This window comes from Brienomyrus brachyistius, chromosome 12 (assembly GCF_023856365.1).
Source record: "Brienomyrus brachyistius isolate T26 chromosome 12, BBRACH_0.4, whole genome shotgun sequence".
NCBI lineage: Eukaryota > Metazoa > Chordata > Actinopteri > Osteoglossiformes > Mormyridae > Brienomyrus > Brienomyrus brachyistius.
In genome coordinates, this window is record NC_064544.1 from 26,631,920 (window position 1) to 26,651,549 (window position 19,630).

Here is a 19,630-nt window from a genome sequence, read left to right on the forward strand (position 1 = left end):
CCCTCCTTTCCCCTCTGCCTGTTTAAGCTCCAGCTCCCCAGCAGTCCTCATTCGGACCTTGAACCCCTGGCCTGTGTTTCCCTACCTGTGCTAGTCCTTGCTCTCTGTGTTTGCACCTGGTTCTGCTGTGTCCCAGTTACCCTGTCCCTGCTGTTCCTGTCCCATACCCTGATTTTACCTTATTAAACCCTGTTCTCTTCCTTCCTCACCTCTGGATCTCTGCCTCCTATTCAGCCCCCCCCTGCCCCTTACACCCGGTCGTGACACACTGAGCCTCCACACATCAGAAGTTATTAAATGCATTAGAAACACCCACCTCCATTTACACACATAATAAGTATGAAAATGCAGGGAGACTCACCTAATAAAAATGTGTTGTTCATCCAGGCAAAGAGTTGGGAATAAATAGCAAGGAACAGCATGTTAAACATTGTTGGATTATCTGTAAGCAAAACAGAGTAAATCAGACAAATTCATTCCCTCATCAGTCTATACAGATATAATATGATATTAAATAACAAAGTGTCTTTGGGCTTTTCTTCCCCTGAGATAAATCCTGCCGTCCCCAGGGCCCGACTGCACTGTGAGGTCATGCACAGATGATCCATGATCCGAGGGCAGTGGGGGCCAAAATACAGGCAAAGGAGTCTAATGCCCTTTGAGGTCAGACAGTCTCTCTGTGGCATGATGAAGATAGGGCCGGCTGAGGGGGGATCCCAGGCTCTCCCATATGGTGGCCAGGTGCCCCCCCCCCAGCCTGTACATGTCACCCTATATCAGGTCCACACAATAACATCCTATTAGGTAAAATGTCAGGTGCACAGGCTAGAAGTGTAATCTGTCAAACACCAGAACCTGCAAACTCCACACAAAGAGCAGAGGTGGGACTCGAACCCCCAGCCCTGGAGCGAAGAAGCAGCAGAGCTGCCCACTGGGCCTGTGTGCCATGGAAAATGAAACAGCTCTAAATCTCACTATGGTCAGAATTCTTAATGTGCCAATGAACATAAATGTTAATGTGAACAAATAAATCCACATAAATATACTTACACAGGAAATAAGCCATGATTTCAAAAATGTCTCTTAGTTGTACTGTTTCTCCCTTCCTTCGTAAGCGTATTATCCGAAACACACCGAGACCAACTGAAATAAGGGAAGATAAGTGTCAGTCACCAGTCACAGACACAAACGGAGGTGTTCAGTGATCCTGTGTTTAAAACCCTGCACAGCACTGTCACCTGGGGGTTCTGAGTTTGAATCCCATATTGGATGCTGCACTAATAGTGCACAGCAGATTTAAATGGGTTATGAAAGGGTGTTTCAGTTGGGTTTTATATCATAATTCCCTAATTGTGTAGATATTAATTATGAAAAGCACACTTTTAAATATCAATGTCATTCCAAAGTTTAACAATTGTGTGTTTCATTCAGTATAATTTAGCAAATAAATACCTCAGTACCAAGTTCAGCCCCAGTGTTCCTGACATTCCAAAGTCTAAGACAAATTTTTAAATAGATACTTTACAAAACCTGAAAACATACTTACCTGGGAATAAAACCATGATGACTGGAAACATTAATAAAGTGGAAAATGTTGCAAGTTGTTCTTGCCAAGCTAGATCGGAGAATTTTGCCAGATAAACACTGACAGCAACTAAAATAAAGTAAGAATAGAGTCAGTCACCATGAAATTCATGTCAGACAGAGTACAAACACAGATGTGTTCACTGGTGCTGCACAGGCCTGTCACCTGGGGGTTCTGGGTTTGAATCCCTTATTGAAGATTGGGGTATGAAAAGCACATCCCAGAGTGTTTAGCTTGGGCATTTAATCATGCATCCCTAACTGTGCATATTAATTGTGAAAAAATACATTTCTGAAATCCTTGTAGCCAAAAGAAACTAAATTAACATATACATCATCCATCCATCCATCCATTCATCCATCCATCCATCCATCATAACCCCTTCTCAAGTACAGTTCCATGGTGAGACTATCCCTAAAAAGTCCAGAGCAGGGTACACCGTGGTGGGGTGCCAGTCCATCACAGGACACATCATCCACTCACACACAATGGGCCATTTTTAGACCCCATGTAACCTAAATGCATGTTTTGTGTGAGTGTGTATGTGGGGGGGGGGGGGGGGACCAGAGCACCTGCAGTCAGAGGCGTCATGCTGATAGAGACTGAAGGGGCTCTGGGCCCCTCAGGGTTTTAGATTTAGGTTCCAGATCGTTTAGCCTGTTTCACAGTATTTCTTGAGTGAAAATGCATATAATTATCATATAAATATCATTGCTAGTGATAGATTTTTTCTGTCTTTAATGTGTTTCTGTATTTACAGCAAGGTTTAAATAAATTCTGAACAACACTGGTTACTATGTGCTCAATTTGCAACTTTTTTTTCCTTATAATTTCATAATGAAAGGACGGGAACGACGTTAATAATCAAACCTACAACTCCCATGATCCTTTGCTTCGGTAAGTTAACATGGCCGTGAAGAGCAGTATGCTTAGAGCAGTTATTAAAATGAAACTTTCGAAACACATTAACATTTATTGCGCCAACTGAATAGCTAATATACTGATTACTGCACTGTATCATTCATATACAAAATCACATTTTATCTTCAGAGGAGGAGGAGGTTGACTTAGTGATTCCCAGAGAGAGACTGGGGAGGGACAGTTACATTAGGAGACGCCATATTCAAGTGGAAGTAGGAAGCTCTGCCAAAACACTCTTTGGAGGCAAACAAGGAAGCTGCATGTGGTAGGATGATGCCTAATGGGGTCAAAGATGGGGGGGGGGCATATTTACCCATCAGTGGTGTCTCCTTTAAGAGCAGACGTGTCAGTGATCGCCTGATAGTCTGTAGCTCACGGTATGTGTGAGCTGGGCTGCTCCTCAGCACGTTGGGTGCCATGGAGACTGTGGTTGGTATTTATCCTTTTTTTATAGTGATCAAATTTTTATTGAACAAGTATTATCATAGAAGGAAAAACAACAGACCGCCCACCTTCTAACTGGTCATGAATGTCGAACAGAAGGTCTCTTACAATCCCTAAGACACGTAGAAATGGTAGATTTAACAGAAGCCCAGTATCTAGGAGGAGGAGGAAGAGGAAGCATAGAGCTAATAAAATTAATGCTTGGCAGCACATTCAGTTTAATAATGGCCAGCCTTGTCTGGAATGAGAGGGAGAGAGAAGACCACGAGGAGATGGAGACCTTAATACCCTCCAGAACATGGGGAAAGACGGCAGCTGTAAGCTCCAGGACTGAGGGGAAGATGTCCAACCCCAGGTATCTGAAAGACGTCGCCTGAGGAACAGAAGAAGGAAACGAGGAAAAGTGACATGCAGGATTCAGTGGAAGAAGAGAAGACTTTGCCCAGTTAATCTTATAGCTGACAGGGATTCATGTGTCTGAGACAGATTAAGGACATGAGGAAGACCAGCTGGGGCATTGTCAAGGTAAAGGAGCAGATCCTCAGCATATAAGGAGACTGTCTGAGGAAAACCTTTAACCAGGATAGGAGACATGAGATCTGACTGATGGAGAGCTGTGGCTAGGGGCTCTAATGAGAGATTAAAGAGTAAAGGGGATAGTGGACAGCCCTGCCTGGCACCTCGAAGGAGCTGAAAAGGAGGAGAGATGTTGGTATCAGTCAGGAGGAGTGAGGAGGGGGAGGAGTAAAGGGTCTGAATCATGTTGGTAAAATATGAGCCAAAGTCCATTCTGTCCTGGACCCTCCACAAAAATGACTAATTCATCCTATCAAAAGCTCTACATCTAAGGAGAGGCTTATGCTGTCGGTGACATGGTGGGATTTAATAAAGCCAGTTTGGTCAATTTACAAATCACTGCCTGCAGCCGAAGAGCAAGAACCTTCACAAGCAACTTGACATCGGTGTTTATCAGGGGCAGCGGATGGTAGCAGAACAGTCTGAGGGGTTTTCACTTTGTTTAAACAGTAAAATCATCACAGATGAATTAAGAGAAGGATGTGGAAGAGTGGAGTAGAAAGCAGTTTCCAAAATTCAGAAAAGAGATGGGGAGAGAAGGCATCAACCCTGAAGATTTCACTGGGCTCATGGAGCCCAGAACCTCTTTAAGTTCAGCGATTGAAAGAGGAGCATCAAGCACAGAGGCTTCTGGACCTGATAGCTGGGGGAGGGGTGAGGCATCAAGAAACAAATCAGGATCGGAGGCTGGGGAGACAGAGGGGTGGAGAATAAATCTGAGTAAAACTGAAAAAAACTGAAAAAAGGCAGTTGCTGATTCCCAGAGGGTTGGTGGTTTGGACCCCATCTTTAATTTTAACTGAAGAGATCATTGAAAATGAGTCACACTGCCTAAGCCTGAGAGCCAATAGTTTACTAGGTCTGTCACCAGACACATAATAGTGAGACCTGATGTAATGAACCACAAACTCGGACCAGTATGACAGAAGAGTATTCAGCTCGGCTTGTGTTAGAAATACGGATCTCATGGTCCTGATCCACCACAGCAAGGCTCACTTTCTACCTGAGAGGTGCTTTTCAAGATCAGAAATCATCTGACGACATTCGTGCGTCAGGCTGCTAGCGAAAGCAACCTTGACATCACAAAGGAAGCCCTTTATCAGCCATGCAGCAGTAGGCTGGGTCATCAGTGGAGCCCCCATTAACAGAGATAAATTCTTCAAGTCTAGGGGTCAAATAAGCTATAAATTTGATTCTGAAGCAGAGAAGTATTAAATCTCCATTGCAAGGCCCGAGGAGGTAGAGAGGGCACAGCCAACTGGGGTAAAGCACACTTGTGATCAGATAAAGAAGAGGAAAGCAGAGAAGCATTAGAAACAGTAGGTATGAGAGAGTGAGAAACAAAGATGTAATATATGCCAGACTGGGACCTGAAGCGAGGAGAGAATAAAGAGTTTTCTCTGGTGGAGGGGTTCATTAGACGGAATGAGACCAAATTGAGGTCCTCCACAGATTTACACAGGGAATGAGGGGAGGGGGGCGCCCGGCTACCCACAGGAGAGGGAGATTTATCCAGGACAGGGTCGTGGATGGCTGTTCCAGTAACAGGTTCATATTCCTGGAGTTTGAGGATATGGTTAGACAGATACAGGAAGAATGAGCCCCTCAAGTCAGAAAGAATATAAGAGAACCTGCCATCAGCATTTCCTCCTGAATTGAGAATATGAATTTGAAGGCCCTGCCTGAGCAGAATGACCAGCCCACATGAGGAGAAAACAACCCAGTAGAACCTGTTGCCACTCACTGCATCCCGCTGTAGTAAATGGAAAGTTGGGGCCGTTTGGCAGCTGAGCAAGAGGAAGGTGACACTGATAATTACAGAGCTGGTTCTGGCCGGTTCTGTTTGGCTGCACACAGAGACAGTAATTGTGAACCTTCTTTCTTATGGCATAGAATGATAAACATGAGGCAGAAGTATAAAGGAACTGCACAATAAAATAACTGTGGGCACTTGTTGTCTGCAGACACGGTGTCCCGGCTTATTTGGTCCATCAGATAACCTAATAGAGAATGTGCTGCTTTCATACTCCGTCTTTGGCTGTTTTTCCAGGATCACATGTCGGCAGGATCCCATAAGCACTGGGACTAGGAGGTAAATAGGAAACAGGTTCCAAGGCCGCTGTGATCCAGGGAACCACAGAGGTGAGTAAAACATTTTACATGAATACTGGTCTCTCTGAACTGGATTGGCTGAGGCAACTTAAACTCGTAGGAATGTCTCGGACCCAAGCAGTTTTCTTTTAAGCAAAGTTTGAATCTGCCCAGCGCTAGTGAATGACTGGTAAAGAGAACTCTGTCCTACAACAGAGAGAATAAAAAAGGAGATAGTCCATCCCGACCAGCCGACACCATCATACGCCACTGGACCAGTCGCCACTGGCATCACAATCACATCAGCCTGACCAGCCCCGTGCCCCAGCCGACCTGACATCCCCTGTCTCCAGTCATACTCGTTCCAGAACTGCCGAGCTGCAAAGCACAGGAAGCCCGTTGGGCCCAGATGACAGCAGTCAACTACACGATGTCCTCCAGTTGCTCATGGCTGGAGTGGCAGGACCCGATGGTGACCGTATGTTAGTCCACTGACCCTGGGCTGCTGATGACCTCAATGAAGTAGCGTGGAGCGTCACCAACCCCCTGATAAACAGGGGGAGTGAGGTTTGCAAAAGAACTGGGACAGTTCTACAGAGAATTTCGATCTCCTCTTGCAAACAACAGGAGAGAGAGACTGTCATGCGGTATTTGCAGAGGCTGATGGAGGTTAATGAGGCCCATTGTGGAATAGCAAGACCAGGCAACATGAATGCAGACCCAGCTGTGACCACCTACAAAGCCCATTTTAAATAGTTTATTAAACAGACTGAGACTGGACATAGCTGCAAACAGACTTGCATCACCAGTGATTGCAAATTACATTTAATTGAACAACATGTGAAATACGCAGAGAAGTTACTAAGAGGCAGAGCGCAGAAACAACAGAACAAAAAGGACGACGCTCTACAAGGCAATGCTCACCATGGTGCAGAGCACTGGAAATATAACGGCATGAGGACGAGGACGGGGCAGAAGCAGGGGCTCAGGGAGGGACAGGGGCAGGATCCAAGGCGATAACGCGGTGGCCGGGGGGGACTGAGTCGCCGCGGGTGGGGGGACGGGAAGGGGTGAGTCCAAATACACACTGTCCACTGCCCTAATGATACTTTGCTCCTTACTAACCCAGCTAACTGCAATGAAGACTCTCTTGCTTATTAGAATTCCCCGCGATTCTCGTGACACAAGCTATCATATATCTAAGACAGAAAGTACAGAAGCTGTAAGTCACACATGTAGAATACAACTCAGACACGCATAAGGCTTTAACCACTGAGATATTGATGGTAGAAGGAAAAGACAGAGTTTCTGGTTGATTCAGAAGCAGGAAATTCTGTAATTAAAATGTCTGAGTTCGACTCGCCACCCAAACTTAGCGGAAGGTTCCTGAGCACTGTGGGAGCGTCTGGCCAAATTATAACAGAAAAGTTCACAAAACCTTTAAGATGTCTTCTGAATCCAGATACTAAATTCAAATTGACATACCTACCATTTGCAGTGCTGTCCTGTAAATTTACAGGCACGAGATTTGATGTGCAAACTGGCCATAGTGCTAATCAGCACCCCAGAGGGATTGTGAGTGACGAGACTGAGCGAATTGGGCATGAGTGACCCAGCAGTTTCACTTTAGTGACACATTATCCTTCGCCCTTCTGTATGTGTATGAGTGGAGACTCGTACCTACAGCTGTATGTTCAGTGAATGACTTACTGATAAACCAGGCAAAGACACACGCACACAATGTATAATATATGAGCCCTAGTGATTTGCACTCTGACTGGCATGTTTCAAAAGGGGGTCCAGATGAGCATTATGAGAATGAATGGTATAAATGGAGGAGAGATAAGCTAAGGTTGGAAATGATGTTCTGGAGTGATAGGAGATGCTGTGAGTGTTGATGCTATGGGAGTAAATGGGGGAAAGACTCACCCCTACACTCTAGGAGTGGGGGGGGGGGGGGGGGGGGGGGCAGGGGGCAGCCGCATGTGTCACTGGCCAAAGGTGCAGAGGATGAGAGGAAGGATCTGGGCCCCTGGGTGAGATGATGTATGAGTGCGGATGACTGGGAGTATATTTCAGCGTCCGATACATCCAGACAGTCAGTACTGGTTTGCAGTCCAGTTTCAGGACAAATCTTATACGTTTACCAGACTGTGTCAGGGATACTGTGAATGGCCGACGATTTATAATGAAGCTCTGAAGACAGCCTGAGCTCTCTGGGCTTGTCACCAGGCACTGCTCTCCTACAGCATGTAGATGACTTTCTGCTAGCAGCGCCATCCGAAGGACAATGTGAAAAAGACACTGTAACACTACTATGCCATTTGGCAGAGCACCGGCACAAAGCCAGCCTGTCAAAATTATAATTCAGGAAAACTGAATGTCTGGGGCATCGTGTATCGGCCAATGGGAAGTCATTAGATGCAGAAAGAGTAACAGGGATTGTTTTTTTGCCCAGCCACCCCCCCCCCCCCCCCCTTTGGAGGACAACTTTATTTTTAATGACAGTTTCAGTTACAAAACTTTAGTGAAGCTGTACCTCAACCACCTACATACTCCCTCAAAACAGTAAATAATAAAGTTAAACAGGAAGGGAGAGAGAAGAGAGAGACTCGACAGGACTTTGGACACAGACACACAGATGGACAGACAAATTGATAGACAGAAATAAATTGCATGAATATTTGTATCAGATAGATAAATAAATAAATAAATAAATAAATAAATAAATAAATAAATGATGTGTGGGAATTTTCGGAATTAATTAACTAGTTAATAGTATTAAGTTGGAATGTAATGTATGTGTTTATTGGGAATTAGCTCACAGGCAAGTCTAGAGGGGTGATAAAAGACCCCAGACTTCTTGGAAATGTGGAAGTTGATGCTGAAATGTTTTTTTTTCCATTCACATCTGTTCTCTGACGAGGTTTAACCACTGCATGATGTTTAGTGTGTTTCTAGTTTTCCAGCTTAACAGGATTGTTTTTTTGGCAATTGCCAAGGCAACGAGCAGAGGTCTGAAATTTGGGATTAGTGGATTTACTGTTGAATGATCACCAAGCATACAGAGGGATGGGGATAGTGGAATGATAGCATCCATAATACAAGAGATTGTGTTGATAACTTTTTGCCAAAAGTGTTGAGTTGGGGGACATGAGCAGATGGAGTGGAAATACTCATCTACAGTTTTTAAAGTACAATGTGAACAAATATCACTCTCTATGAATCCCATCTTGTGCATTTTGTGCTGGGTGATGTGTACTCTGTGGATCACCTTATATTGTATAAGTTGAAGATTAGTGTTATTAGTCATTGTGAAGGTGGTCCTACAGATCTGGAGCCAGAATTCCTTATCAGGAGTGAATGACAGATCTTTTTCCCAGGCTTCAATTGGAATTAAATCATTGAATTTGCCATAGATATTAGTTTATATAATTTTGAAATAATTTTTTCTGACTTGTTATTTTGAGTATTTCCTCTACTAATTGGGACGGCTGTAGATTGTTGTTAGATGGACTTATCTTAGATTTCAGGGCTGCTTTAAGTTGGACGTAATGCAGAAACTGCTTGTCTCCTATGTCATACATATGAGTAAGATGTGGAAACGTGATTAAGCTGTTGCTATGGAATAGGTGCTCAAGGTGTGTGATACCCTTCAGTTCTCATGCATTAAGGAAAAATGTTTTTTTTTGAGTAGAAAGTCTGGGTAATGCTATATTGGAGTGTATTTGCACGGTTTCATATTTACATTACAAATTTTGTTGATTTTCCACCAGGCTGTTAAAGTTAAATCTTGAAATTACAGTGTTATTAAAACAGCTGTAGTATTTCAGAGCAGTGCTAAGAAATGGTCAGTCCGCAAGTAAAACTTCTTTACATTCAGACTGTTCTATTTCTAATCACTGGTTATTCTGTTGGTTTGGATGTATCCAGTTGACAATATATTGTAGCTGACTTGCTAAATAATAATTTTCTAAATTTGATGCTTCAAAGGGGCGGCATGCTGGTGCAGTGGTTAGCACTGTTACCTCACACCTCTGGGACCCGGGTTCGGGTCTCTGCCTGGGTCACATGTGTGTGGAGTTTGCATGTTCTCCCCATGTCGTACTGGGGTTTCCTCCGGGTACTCCAGTTTCCCCCCACAGTCCAAAAACATGCTGAGGCTAATTGGACTTGCTAAATTGCTCATAGGTGTGCATGTGTGAGTGACTGTTGTGTGAGTGTGCCCTGCGATAGGCTGCCCTGCGATGGGCTGCCCCCCCATCCTGGGTTGTTCCCTGCCTCGTGCCCATTGCTTCCGAGACAGGTTCTGGACTCCCCGTGACCCAGTAGGATAAGCGGTATGGAAAATGGATGGATGGTGCTTCTAATCCTACTTGAATTTTTGTTTCTGTAATGTAGCTAGTTTGATTCTGGGTGTTTTGTTTCTCCAATAAAACTTGTTAATTATTAAGTTCAGGAAGTTGAACCATCTAGTGGTTGGTGCAGTTGCTATCATTGTGAACATGTAGTTAATTTTTGGTAATATAAACATTTTACTGCTGCAATTCTGTCAATTAATGATAATGGAAAGTGTACCCAGCGGTTCAAATCATCATCTATTCTTTTTTTTAAGGGACTGAAATTTAAGAGGGGTGATTCAGATGGACGAGCTGAAATATTTACGCCTAGATACTTGATGTTACCAAGTGGAATTTGAAAAGGTAGGTTTTGAAGAGTATTGTGTAATTTGTCACCAATTATACTGTAGGTAGAATTGTTGATTTTGTCCAGTTTATAGCATAATCAGAGATTTTGGAAAACGAATTAATTAGAGTGAGAGTCTCATTTATAGAGTTTAAAGTCTCTTGCAGATAAAGTAATATATCGTCGGCACAGAGACTAATCTTATGATGGGTGTTGAGTGTTTGTATTCCAATGATGATGCTATTTAGCCTGATTGCAGCAGCAAAAGGTTCAATGAAGAGGGCGAAAAGTGATGGTGAGAGTGGACATCCTCGCCTGGTTCCCCTGTGCAGTGTGAAACTCTGATGTTATACCATTATTAAGAGCTGCTGCCATTGGTGAGCTGTACAATGTCTGCACCCAATGAATAAATTCTCTGATTTATTGCAAGCTATTATTTTACCCAAAAATCTAACAATATGTAAATGTCTGGTGTTGTCTTACCTTTCCAAAAAGGTAAAAAAAGCAGCAGCAGCACAGCCACCTATACAGATGATGGTGTGCAAAGATAATGTCTGTGAAACTAACACTGTGGTTTTAGATTTGCAGACACTTCAGTCTATAGCAACACAAAAGGGTAACTAGCTGTGGAGAACAGCGGGGTGTGAAGTGAGAGGTGGGGTGTGGTACGGTCACGACAACAAACAGCGGGGTGTGAAATGAGAGGTGGGGTGTGGTACGGACCTCACAACAAACAGCGATGTGTGAAGTGAGAGGTGGGGTTTGGTACGGTCCTCACAACAAACAGCGGGCTGTGAAGTGAGAGGTGGGATGTGGTACGGTCCTCACAACAAACAGCGGAGTGTGAAGTGAGAGGTGGGATGTGGTACAGTCCCAACAACAAACAGCGGGGTGTGAAATGAGAGGTGGGGTGTGGTACGGTCCTCACAACAAACAGCGGGGTGTGAAGTGAGAGGTGGGGTGTGGTACGGTCCTCACAACAAACAGCGATGTGTGAAGTGAGAGGTGGGGTGTGGTACGGTCCTCACAACAAACAGCGGGCTGTGAAGTGAGAGGTGGGATGTGGTACGGTCCTCACAACAAACAGCGGAGTGTGAAGTGAGAGGTGGGGTATGGATCAGTCCCAACAACAAACAGCGGGGTGTAAAGTGAGAGGTGGGGTGTGGTACGGTTCTCACAACAAACAGCGGGGTGTGAAGTGAGAGGTGGGGTTTGGTACGGTTCTCACAACAAACAGCGGGGTGTGAAGTGAGAGGTGGGGTGTGGTACGGCCCTCACAACAAACAGCGGGGTCTGAAGTGAGAGGTGGGGTGTGGTACAGTCCCAACAACAAACAGCGGGGTTTAGGGTTCGGGTTAGATCACAGATCAGACTTTTTTATTGTCTTAACTCATTATCCATTAAGACAAAAGGGACATTAATTGCAAGTTCAATTTCGATTATCTTGGGGCTCGGTAGGTCAATTTTTACAAATGAGGGCTCATTTTGTTCGGGAGCTTCACCTGTATCTAACCTACAAAAGGGCAGTTTGAAACCTCCATGACTTCACTAGACCGGCTACATTTACTGCAGGTAATACTTTCAGGATTTCACTTGTTTACAATGCAGTTCTGGTTCGATAAGCAGACGCTTGGGTTGCATTAGGTGCTAACGCCGTATTTCTGTAAGTTAGTTAGCTGGCTACTCTAGTCAGCTAATATACCATCCATCCTTTTTCCGCTTATCCTACTGGGTCGCGGGGGGTCCGGAGCCTATCCCGGAAGCAATGGGCACGAAGCAGGGAACAACCCAGAATGGGGGGGCCAGCCCATCGCAGGGCACATTCACACACCATTCACGCACACATGCATTTCTATGGGCAATTTAGCAAGCCCAATTAGCCTCAACATGTTTTTGGACTGTGGGGGGAAACCGGAGTACCCGGAGGAAACCCCACGACGACATGGGGAGAACATGCAAACTCCACACACATGTGACCCAGGGGGAGACCCGAACCCGGGTCCCAGAGGTGTGAGGTAACAGTGCTAACCACTGGACCACCATGCTAATATACCATTCAGTCAATATACGATGTTGCTGTGAGTTCCTAATGTCTTATTGTATTAATGTGTTTTCTGTTCCATTCCTTTATACTTAAAATTGTTATGCAATACCTCCGGTGCAACTATTGCGCAGAAATAGAGAAATAGCTTGAGTTTGTTCTATTAGCAGTAATATATTAGAAGTAAAGGGCCCTTTCCAGCTCGGTTTTAATTGAACTGCGCTTTTGGTTTATTTGTGTTTGAAATCAAATATACAAGTATGAAGTAATATTTTGAACAAAAAAGCAAGTTTGGATATTGGACGGGGGTTTGTCCTGAGGCCGCTTGAAACCACCATGACCGTGTACTGATGATACTGACCGTTACTGCACAAATGAAAGAGAGCTTGTGATCTGCCTGCTGTCCCAGTGTCTGATGGTGCGTGAGGAAGCGGTAGGATGGGGCTGTGGGGGTGAAACTGTCACACGTGGGTAAAATAAGTGACCTGGGCAGCCGCTCAGGCCAAGCTGCACGACCTGAGACCTGGGGACTGGATCGCGGTAAAGGACTAACAGAGGAAGAACTGGAGATCTAAGCGGTGACTGAGACCTTTCCAGATCCTGCTCACGATGCAGACCACTGTGAAGGTTGGAGAGAGGGCCACCTGGATACACGCCTCACACAGCAGGAGACTACCGGAGCCTGGCGGGGCTCAGCAGGGACAACAGGAGGAGAGTCATTAGGTGACGACGTGCCTGGATGAGGTGGGATGAGTGCTGATTGGGCGTGCCCACACTCTGAGCACCAATACGCTGCAAGAAAGGCACCAATCACTGGTGTCGCCTCACTCCCATCTACCCCATTACACAGACATAAGAGAGACGAGACAAGGATGCATCAGGGTTCCCTGGGCCCTTGTGACGGCCGCCATTACAGTGATCGTGGCATTGGTGACAAATATGTTTTCTGGGGGGGGGGCAGCGAAGCGAGGTCATAAACTGCACTACAGTAGCACCACCGCAACTCTTTTTGGCAGTACGTCAATTTCACAGCAAGAGTCTCACTGCAGACTGCATTGTGTTTCTCTGATGCCGCGTGATGTTAATGTCAGCCTGGCAGAATTACTCTCTGGTCCGGCAGCCACAGGTGAGTCTAATCATACATGACGACGTAAGGAACTTCACCCTATGGGTAAGGCGGGACTCTGGTTCTGTTCAGAGTGAGTGAGCTTCGCTGTTCCTACACACACACTACGAAGGCTGGAGGACAGCAGTCAGGCGGATGCAGCTGTACCAGACCTAATGCGACGAAAGACGTTGAGATTCTCAGGAACCTGTGCATCATAGAGCACTGGGCAATAGCCACCGCTGCCAGTATGTCAGACCGCTATTGGGGGTGTGGCCACAGTGTATATTCCTGCCTCCTGCACAACTGGACGCTATGTTTCCCCAGTACGATCTGGCACAAGCATGGAATCAGCTGGAGATTATCCATTACCGTCTAGCACTATTTGTTAATGCCACCACTGATGCCATAACCGGAATCAACAAAGAGCTCAACCCAGAGCAGACTGATGCTGGATATCTTGCTGGTGAAGGAGGGAGGCATGTGGGCTATGACAGAGGATGAATGCTGCACGTACAGTATGTCCCGGCCAGTGACGATGCCGATATCTCTTTGGTTATACAGCACATGACAGAGGATGAATGCTGCACGTACAGTATGTCCCGGCCAGTGATGATGCCGATATCTCTTTGGCTATACAGCACATGACAGAGGATGAATGCTGCACGTACAGTATGTCCCGGCCAGTGATGATGCCGATATCTCTTTGGCTATACAGCACATGACAGAGGATGAATGCTGCACGTACAGTATGTCCCGGCCAGTGATGATGCCGATATCTCTTTGGTTATACAGCACATGACAGAGGTGCTGAAGCAGCTTCACCGGGATGAACATGGCAGTGTCACCTGGGGGTGGCTGTATGGCCTTTTTTGGCCGGTGGACAGCATACCTCACCGTGTTCCTTCCGTTACTGTCACATTAATCATCCTTTGCCTCTGCGCCCCCTGCATTATACACTGTTTGACCTGCCCAATTAATCTGTGTCGAGCAGCAGTTCTGTTTAAAACAAATTCTTTGCCTTTCATGATGAAACAGACTGTTTTTATTATGATGCTGAAGTAATTGAATATTTGAAGTCAGGGTCAGAGGTCCTGTAGCATTCCCTACAATAAAGGCTGTATTGTTGAAATTCAACACAACAGCGCCATCTAGTGGACCAGTGGAGAGGCTTTTCAAACTGGGAAATTTAGCGTTCACTCCAAGGAGAAACAGACTGTCTGGCAAACGATGTGAGTGACTCCTCCTAATGAGATATAACCACTGGTTTACTAATAAATAAGCAACTTCATTGAGTTTATTCAGTGTATTTAAATGTTGTTCCTCATTAAAATTTTTTATATTGAAATGTTAGAAAAAAGCCAGTCTATTATTTTCCATCCATCCATTTTCTGTAACTGCTTATCTTATTCAGGGTTGTGGGGGGTCCAGAGCTTATCCTGGACGATATGGGTGCAGGGCAAGGAACAACCCAGTATGGGATTCCAGCCCATTACAGAGCAGACACACACACCATTCACAGCTATGGGCAGTTTGGCAGCTCCAGTTAACCTCAGCATGTTTGTGGACTGTGAGGGGGAAACCCCACACTGACACGGGAGAACATGCAAACTCCACACACATGGAGCCAGTGCAGAGACTCAAATCCTGGTCCCTGAGGTGTGAGGTAACAGTGCTAACTGCTGCACTACTGCGCCACCCTTCTATTTTACTTATATTTTATATTTACACCATGTGGTGTTAGAAAGCCCAGCTTCTTTTATTATTCTTTTATTTTTTATATATTAATATAGTTTTATTTTGAGGCTTATAGCCTGATGTCAGTGCTGCCTTCACTGGCCTGTTTGAAATGCATGAAACATGCAGTTGTGTCTTGTTCTGTGCAGTGCTCTTTTGACTGGTTTTCACCGCCTCTGAACCCGATTTTTTGCCTTTCTTTACCTTATTAAACAACATAAAATGAAGAATTTCTAAATGTTATCCTTATTAAAACTGGGAAATTAAATAAAACAATGCATCACTGCAAAGTAAAGCAAAAGTAAATGTGATGAGTAGCGAAACTATTTTCCATGGGGAGTAATTAAGTAAAGTAATGGATTACTTTTTTAAAAAAGTAATGAGTAATACGTAATATATGACTTTTAATGCTGACCCCAACACTGGTGGTGGATGAGGTACAAACAAGCAGTGCAGTGAAATGGGTAAATTTCTATGCAGAGTTACCAGGGCTGGCTGGTATTACGGTAATACAGTAAACCAGGGAATTTTGAAATCGAAATTAGCTGGGACCCCCTCCCTCTCAATGAATTTTATGCCAAGATCTCAAAATTCCAGAATAGTGTTGCTTTTGAAAATACTGTATACTGCAGTATATTGTCTGGAGGTTTTGAAAAATTAGTTAAACTGTAATGTGACAAAAAGAACAATAAACCTAAATACTGCACACAAATGCATAAAAACACTAAACTGCACTATATATGCAATGTTCTTGTAGTGAGGAACATATCAAATGATATACTTCAGATTTCATGTGGAAAACAACCTTCTGCAAGTCGATCCTGACTTAGGCTCACTCAACCGGTCTATTATCACTCTGTCAGCCTGTAATCACTCTGCCAGCCCATTGTCACTCTACCAGCCTATTGTCACTCTACCAGCCTATTGTCACTCTACCAGCCTATTGTCACTCTGCCAGCCTATTGTCACTCTGCCAGCCTGTAATCACTCTACCAGCCTGTAATCAATCACTCTACTAGCCAATTATCACTCTGCCAGCCTGTAATCACTCTACCAGCCTATTGTCACTCTACCAGCCTGCAATCACTCTACCAGCCTGCAATCACTCTACCAGCCTATTGTCACTCTACCAGCCTGTAATGACTCTACCAGCCTATTGTCACTCTACTAGCCTATTGTCACTCTACTAGCCTATTGTCACTCTACTAGCCTATTATCACTCTGCCAGCCTATTATCACTCTGCCAGCCTATTATCACTCTGCCAGTCACCTCCTGTAGCAATAAAAGGACCTTTTCAACACTAAAGTTTGTAAAGAAGCAACATGGGATTTTCTCCCAGAAAACCGCCGACTCACTGGATGTTTGTTTCTTTTTCAGCCCATTTTCTGTGAACTCTAGGATGGTTGTGTGTGAAAATCCCAGCAGATCAGTAATTTCTGAAATAATCATACCAGCACGTCAGGCACCAGCAAACATGCCTCGATCAAAGTTACATAAATCACCTTTCCTCTCCATTCTGGTGTTTGATGTGAACATTACCTGAAGCTCCAGACCAGTATCAGCATTATTTTATACAATATGCTGCTGACATATGATTGGCTGATTAGATATTTTCTTCAACAAGCAGTTGAACAGGTGAACCTAATAAAGCCCCTGAATGGAGGGAAACACGGGGAGAACATGCAAACAGCACACAAGGGGAACTTATACACGGACTTACTTATGGATGAAACCATGATGACCAGGAATGTAACTCCAGTTATTCCTGCTACGATGGTACGTATTTTCACTCTTTTTTCTCTGTCTTTAGAATATTTTGTCCAAACCACAATGTCGACGACTGAAACGAGAAGAAAACAGTTAGCAAACATAAAATTAATTTCAGACAGAGAATATAGAACAAATGTGCTGAGTGTCCTGTGTTTAAGGCGCTGCTCTGCACAGCCCTGTCAGCTGGGGGATAAGGGGTTAAATCCCATGTCAGACACGGTGGTAAAAAAAAAAACTTAATTTGAAGATATAAATAGGGTAACAAAAGGTAACCCAGGGTGCTGGGGGGGCTTTAATGCACAGGCTGAGCCTGGGGCCTCCACTAAAAAAGGACCCCCCCCCCCCCAGCAGAGGTACAGCTTGGATGGGAGGCCATATACACAGTCACATGCTATGGGCAATTTACAGACACCAATTAACCTGAGAGGGAGACTGTGGGCTGCTGGAGGAAACTAGAGTAGCTGGTGGAAACTCACATGACATGGGGAGCAAATATAGACTGTACTCAGACACAGGAGGGGGGACTCAAACCCACACAATACGGAGAGCACATACAAACTGCACACAGACACAGAGAACTGGGACTCAAACCAGCACCCTGGAGGTATCAGGCAGTAGTGCTGACCACTGAGCCACTGTGCTGCCCCATGGATACAGATAAACAGTGAATAAAACAGATATTGCATTATAAAAAATGTAATTATGTAAATCGTCACACATTTCTCTGTTTAAATACAAAGCAGAAAATAAATCTACATGCATAATTCGAGTCCAATATTCCTGAAATCCATTTATAAACATACTCACTTCGGAATATAACAAAAAAGATGAAGATGAATATGATTCCACCAAACATTCCTCCAAATGCTGCTTTCTCAGCTGGAGTTGGGGAATATTTAGCTGAGAACTCGATGAAAGAACCTGAAATGAGGTAAGAATAGTCAGTCAACAAGTAATTAGACACAAGAAAAAACAAATGCATTCAGTGGTTCATTTGTCTATCAGATGCTTTTGTCTAAAGTAACGTGTAAGTAAGGATCAGAGAGCAGGATCAGCCTGCGGTTAAGTTCTATCCCATAGAGTCACACAGGTTAGGAAGCAGATTAATAAGGGTCATGAAAAGTCAGTGAGGGTGTTTGGCAGTGAGTCTATGAGGAGGGGTAGGATTAGGATATCCATCCGCACCATATATGTTATACGTTAGTGTATGAGGAGGGTAGGATTAGGATATCCATCCGCACCATATATGTTATACGTTAGTATATGAGGAGGGGTAGGATTAGGATATCCATCCGCACCCTATATGTTATACGTTAGTGTATGAGGAGGGTAGGATTAGGATATCCATCCGCACCATATATGTTATACGTTAGTATATGAGGAGGGGTAGGATTAGGATATCCATCCGCACCCTATATGTTATACGTTAGTGTAAGAGGAGGGTAGGATTAGGATATCCATCTGCACCATATATGTTATACGTTAGTGTAAGAGGAGGGTAGGATTAGGATATCCATCTGCCCCATATATGTTATACGTTAGTGTAAGAGGAGGGTAGGATTAGGATATCCATCTGCACCATATATGTTATACGTTAGTGTAAGAGGAGGGTAGGATTAGGATATCCATCTGCACCATACCCCTGATTACTGAGGCCCCATGGGGAATGAACCTCAACACTACCCCAGCGTGGACTGAGACATTCCATACGAAACACACACAACTGTCATTCCCCTTTCACACATCCAGCTCAAACAAAGTACCATTCCGATTAACAGACTCCCACACCTTCCACTCCGCATGAACAAGCTTATCTAGTATATGTTACAAAATCAATGTAAATTTACCACCCATTTACATGAGCTCTGCATGCGCTCTCCCAGCCAGTCATTTTCATTCTTGCTGTTGGATTCATAGACAGTGCGGCACAATTGTGTGAAACTGAACAAAAATGAGTGAGAAGGAGAAACTCAAAGAAGAACATTTGTCTTCCGCTGTATGTAAATATTTTGTATTCCATAGAGATGATACTGAGTAAAACTAAGTGATTCGTTGGCACTGATCTGTGGCTGTTGGCAAGAAAGTGACACATAATCACATTGTGGACTATTGATGACACCACTTCCGACTGAGAGTTTGCTGTGTGCGTTTTGGCTGCTGCTTCTCACCGGTGTTTTTGTTGTTTTTGTTGATCCTGTTGCTTATTTTCTTAACTCGGCCGTATAATAACACCTACAGTATAACACACCTGCTCTTTACCTGCACAAGCCCTCTTCCTTTGCTCCTGCTCTGTCTGCATCTGTGCCCAGTGAGTTATTCCCTCTTACTTCGTTGCTGTTGCCAGTCTGTCTTGCTGAAAGGGCAGGTTACCTGATTGTACTTTTTCATGGTTTCTAGCTGAGCTGAGTAATGAGCTTTGGCTTTGCTAACATGCTCTGTCTGATTAGCATGGTGTTGTTATTTGGCATCTTTACTGTTTTTTGTCCTGAGTGCTGCTGTGTAGGATCACACACACATACACCAGGGCTAACATTCCAACTTTTATGGCCCGGAGGTTTGTAAGCTCTGAGATAAGGTCCAGCCTGGTAGGGGTGACCTAGGCATAAAGGGGGGTTAGTGCCACTCACACACACACACACACACACACACACACAAGGAGGCCCAGATATGAAG

The 19,630-nt window shown here is 44.4% G+C and overlaps 1 protein-coding gene across 1 annotated transcript in view; it reads right to left on the reverse strand.

The window, feature by feature from the left end:
* The window catches only part of LOC125705353 (uncharacterized), an 88,957-nt gene that overhangs the window by 40,292 nt on the left and 29,035 nt on the right, over window positions 1-19,630 (reverse strand). The window contains exons 9-14 of the mRNA XM_048971888.1: window positions 17,765-17,878; window positions 16,908-17,027; window positions 16,543-16,623; window positions 1,547-1,654; window positions 1,051-1,143; window positions 362-442 (exon numbers count right to left, since the gene is read on the reverse strand). Of these exons, the coding sequence (XP_048827845.1) occupies window positions 362-442; window positions 1,051-1,143; window positions 1,547-1,654; window positions 16,543-16,623; window positions 16,908-17,027; window positions 17,765-17,878 (597 nt within the window). The remainder of the gene's footprint in view (window positions 1-361; window positions 443-1,050; window positions 1,144-1,546; window positions 1,655-16,542; window positions 16,624-16,907; window positions 17,028-17,764; window positions 17,879-19,630) is intronic.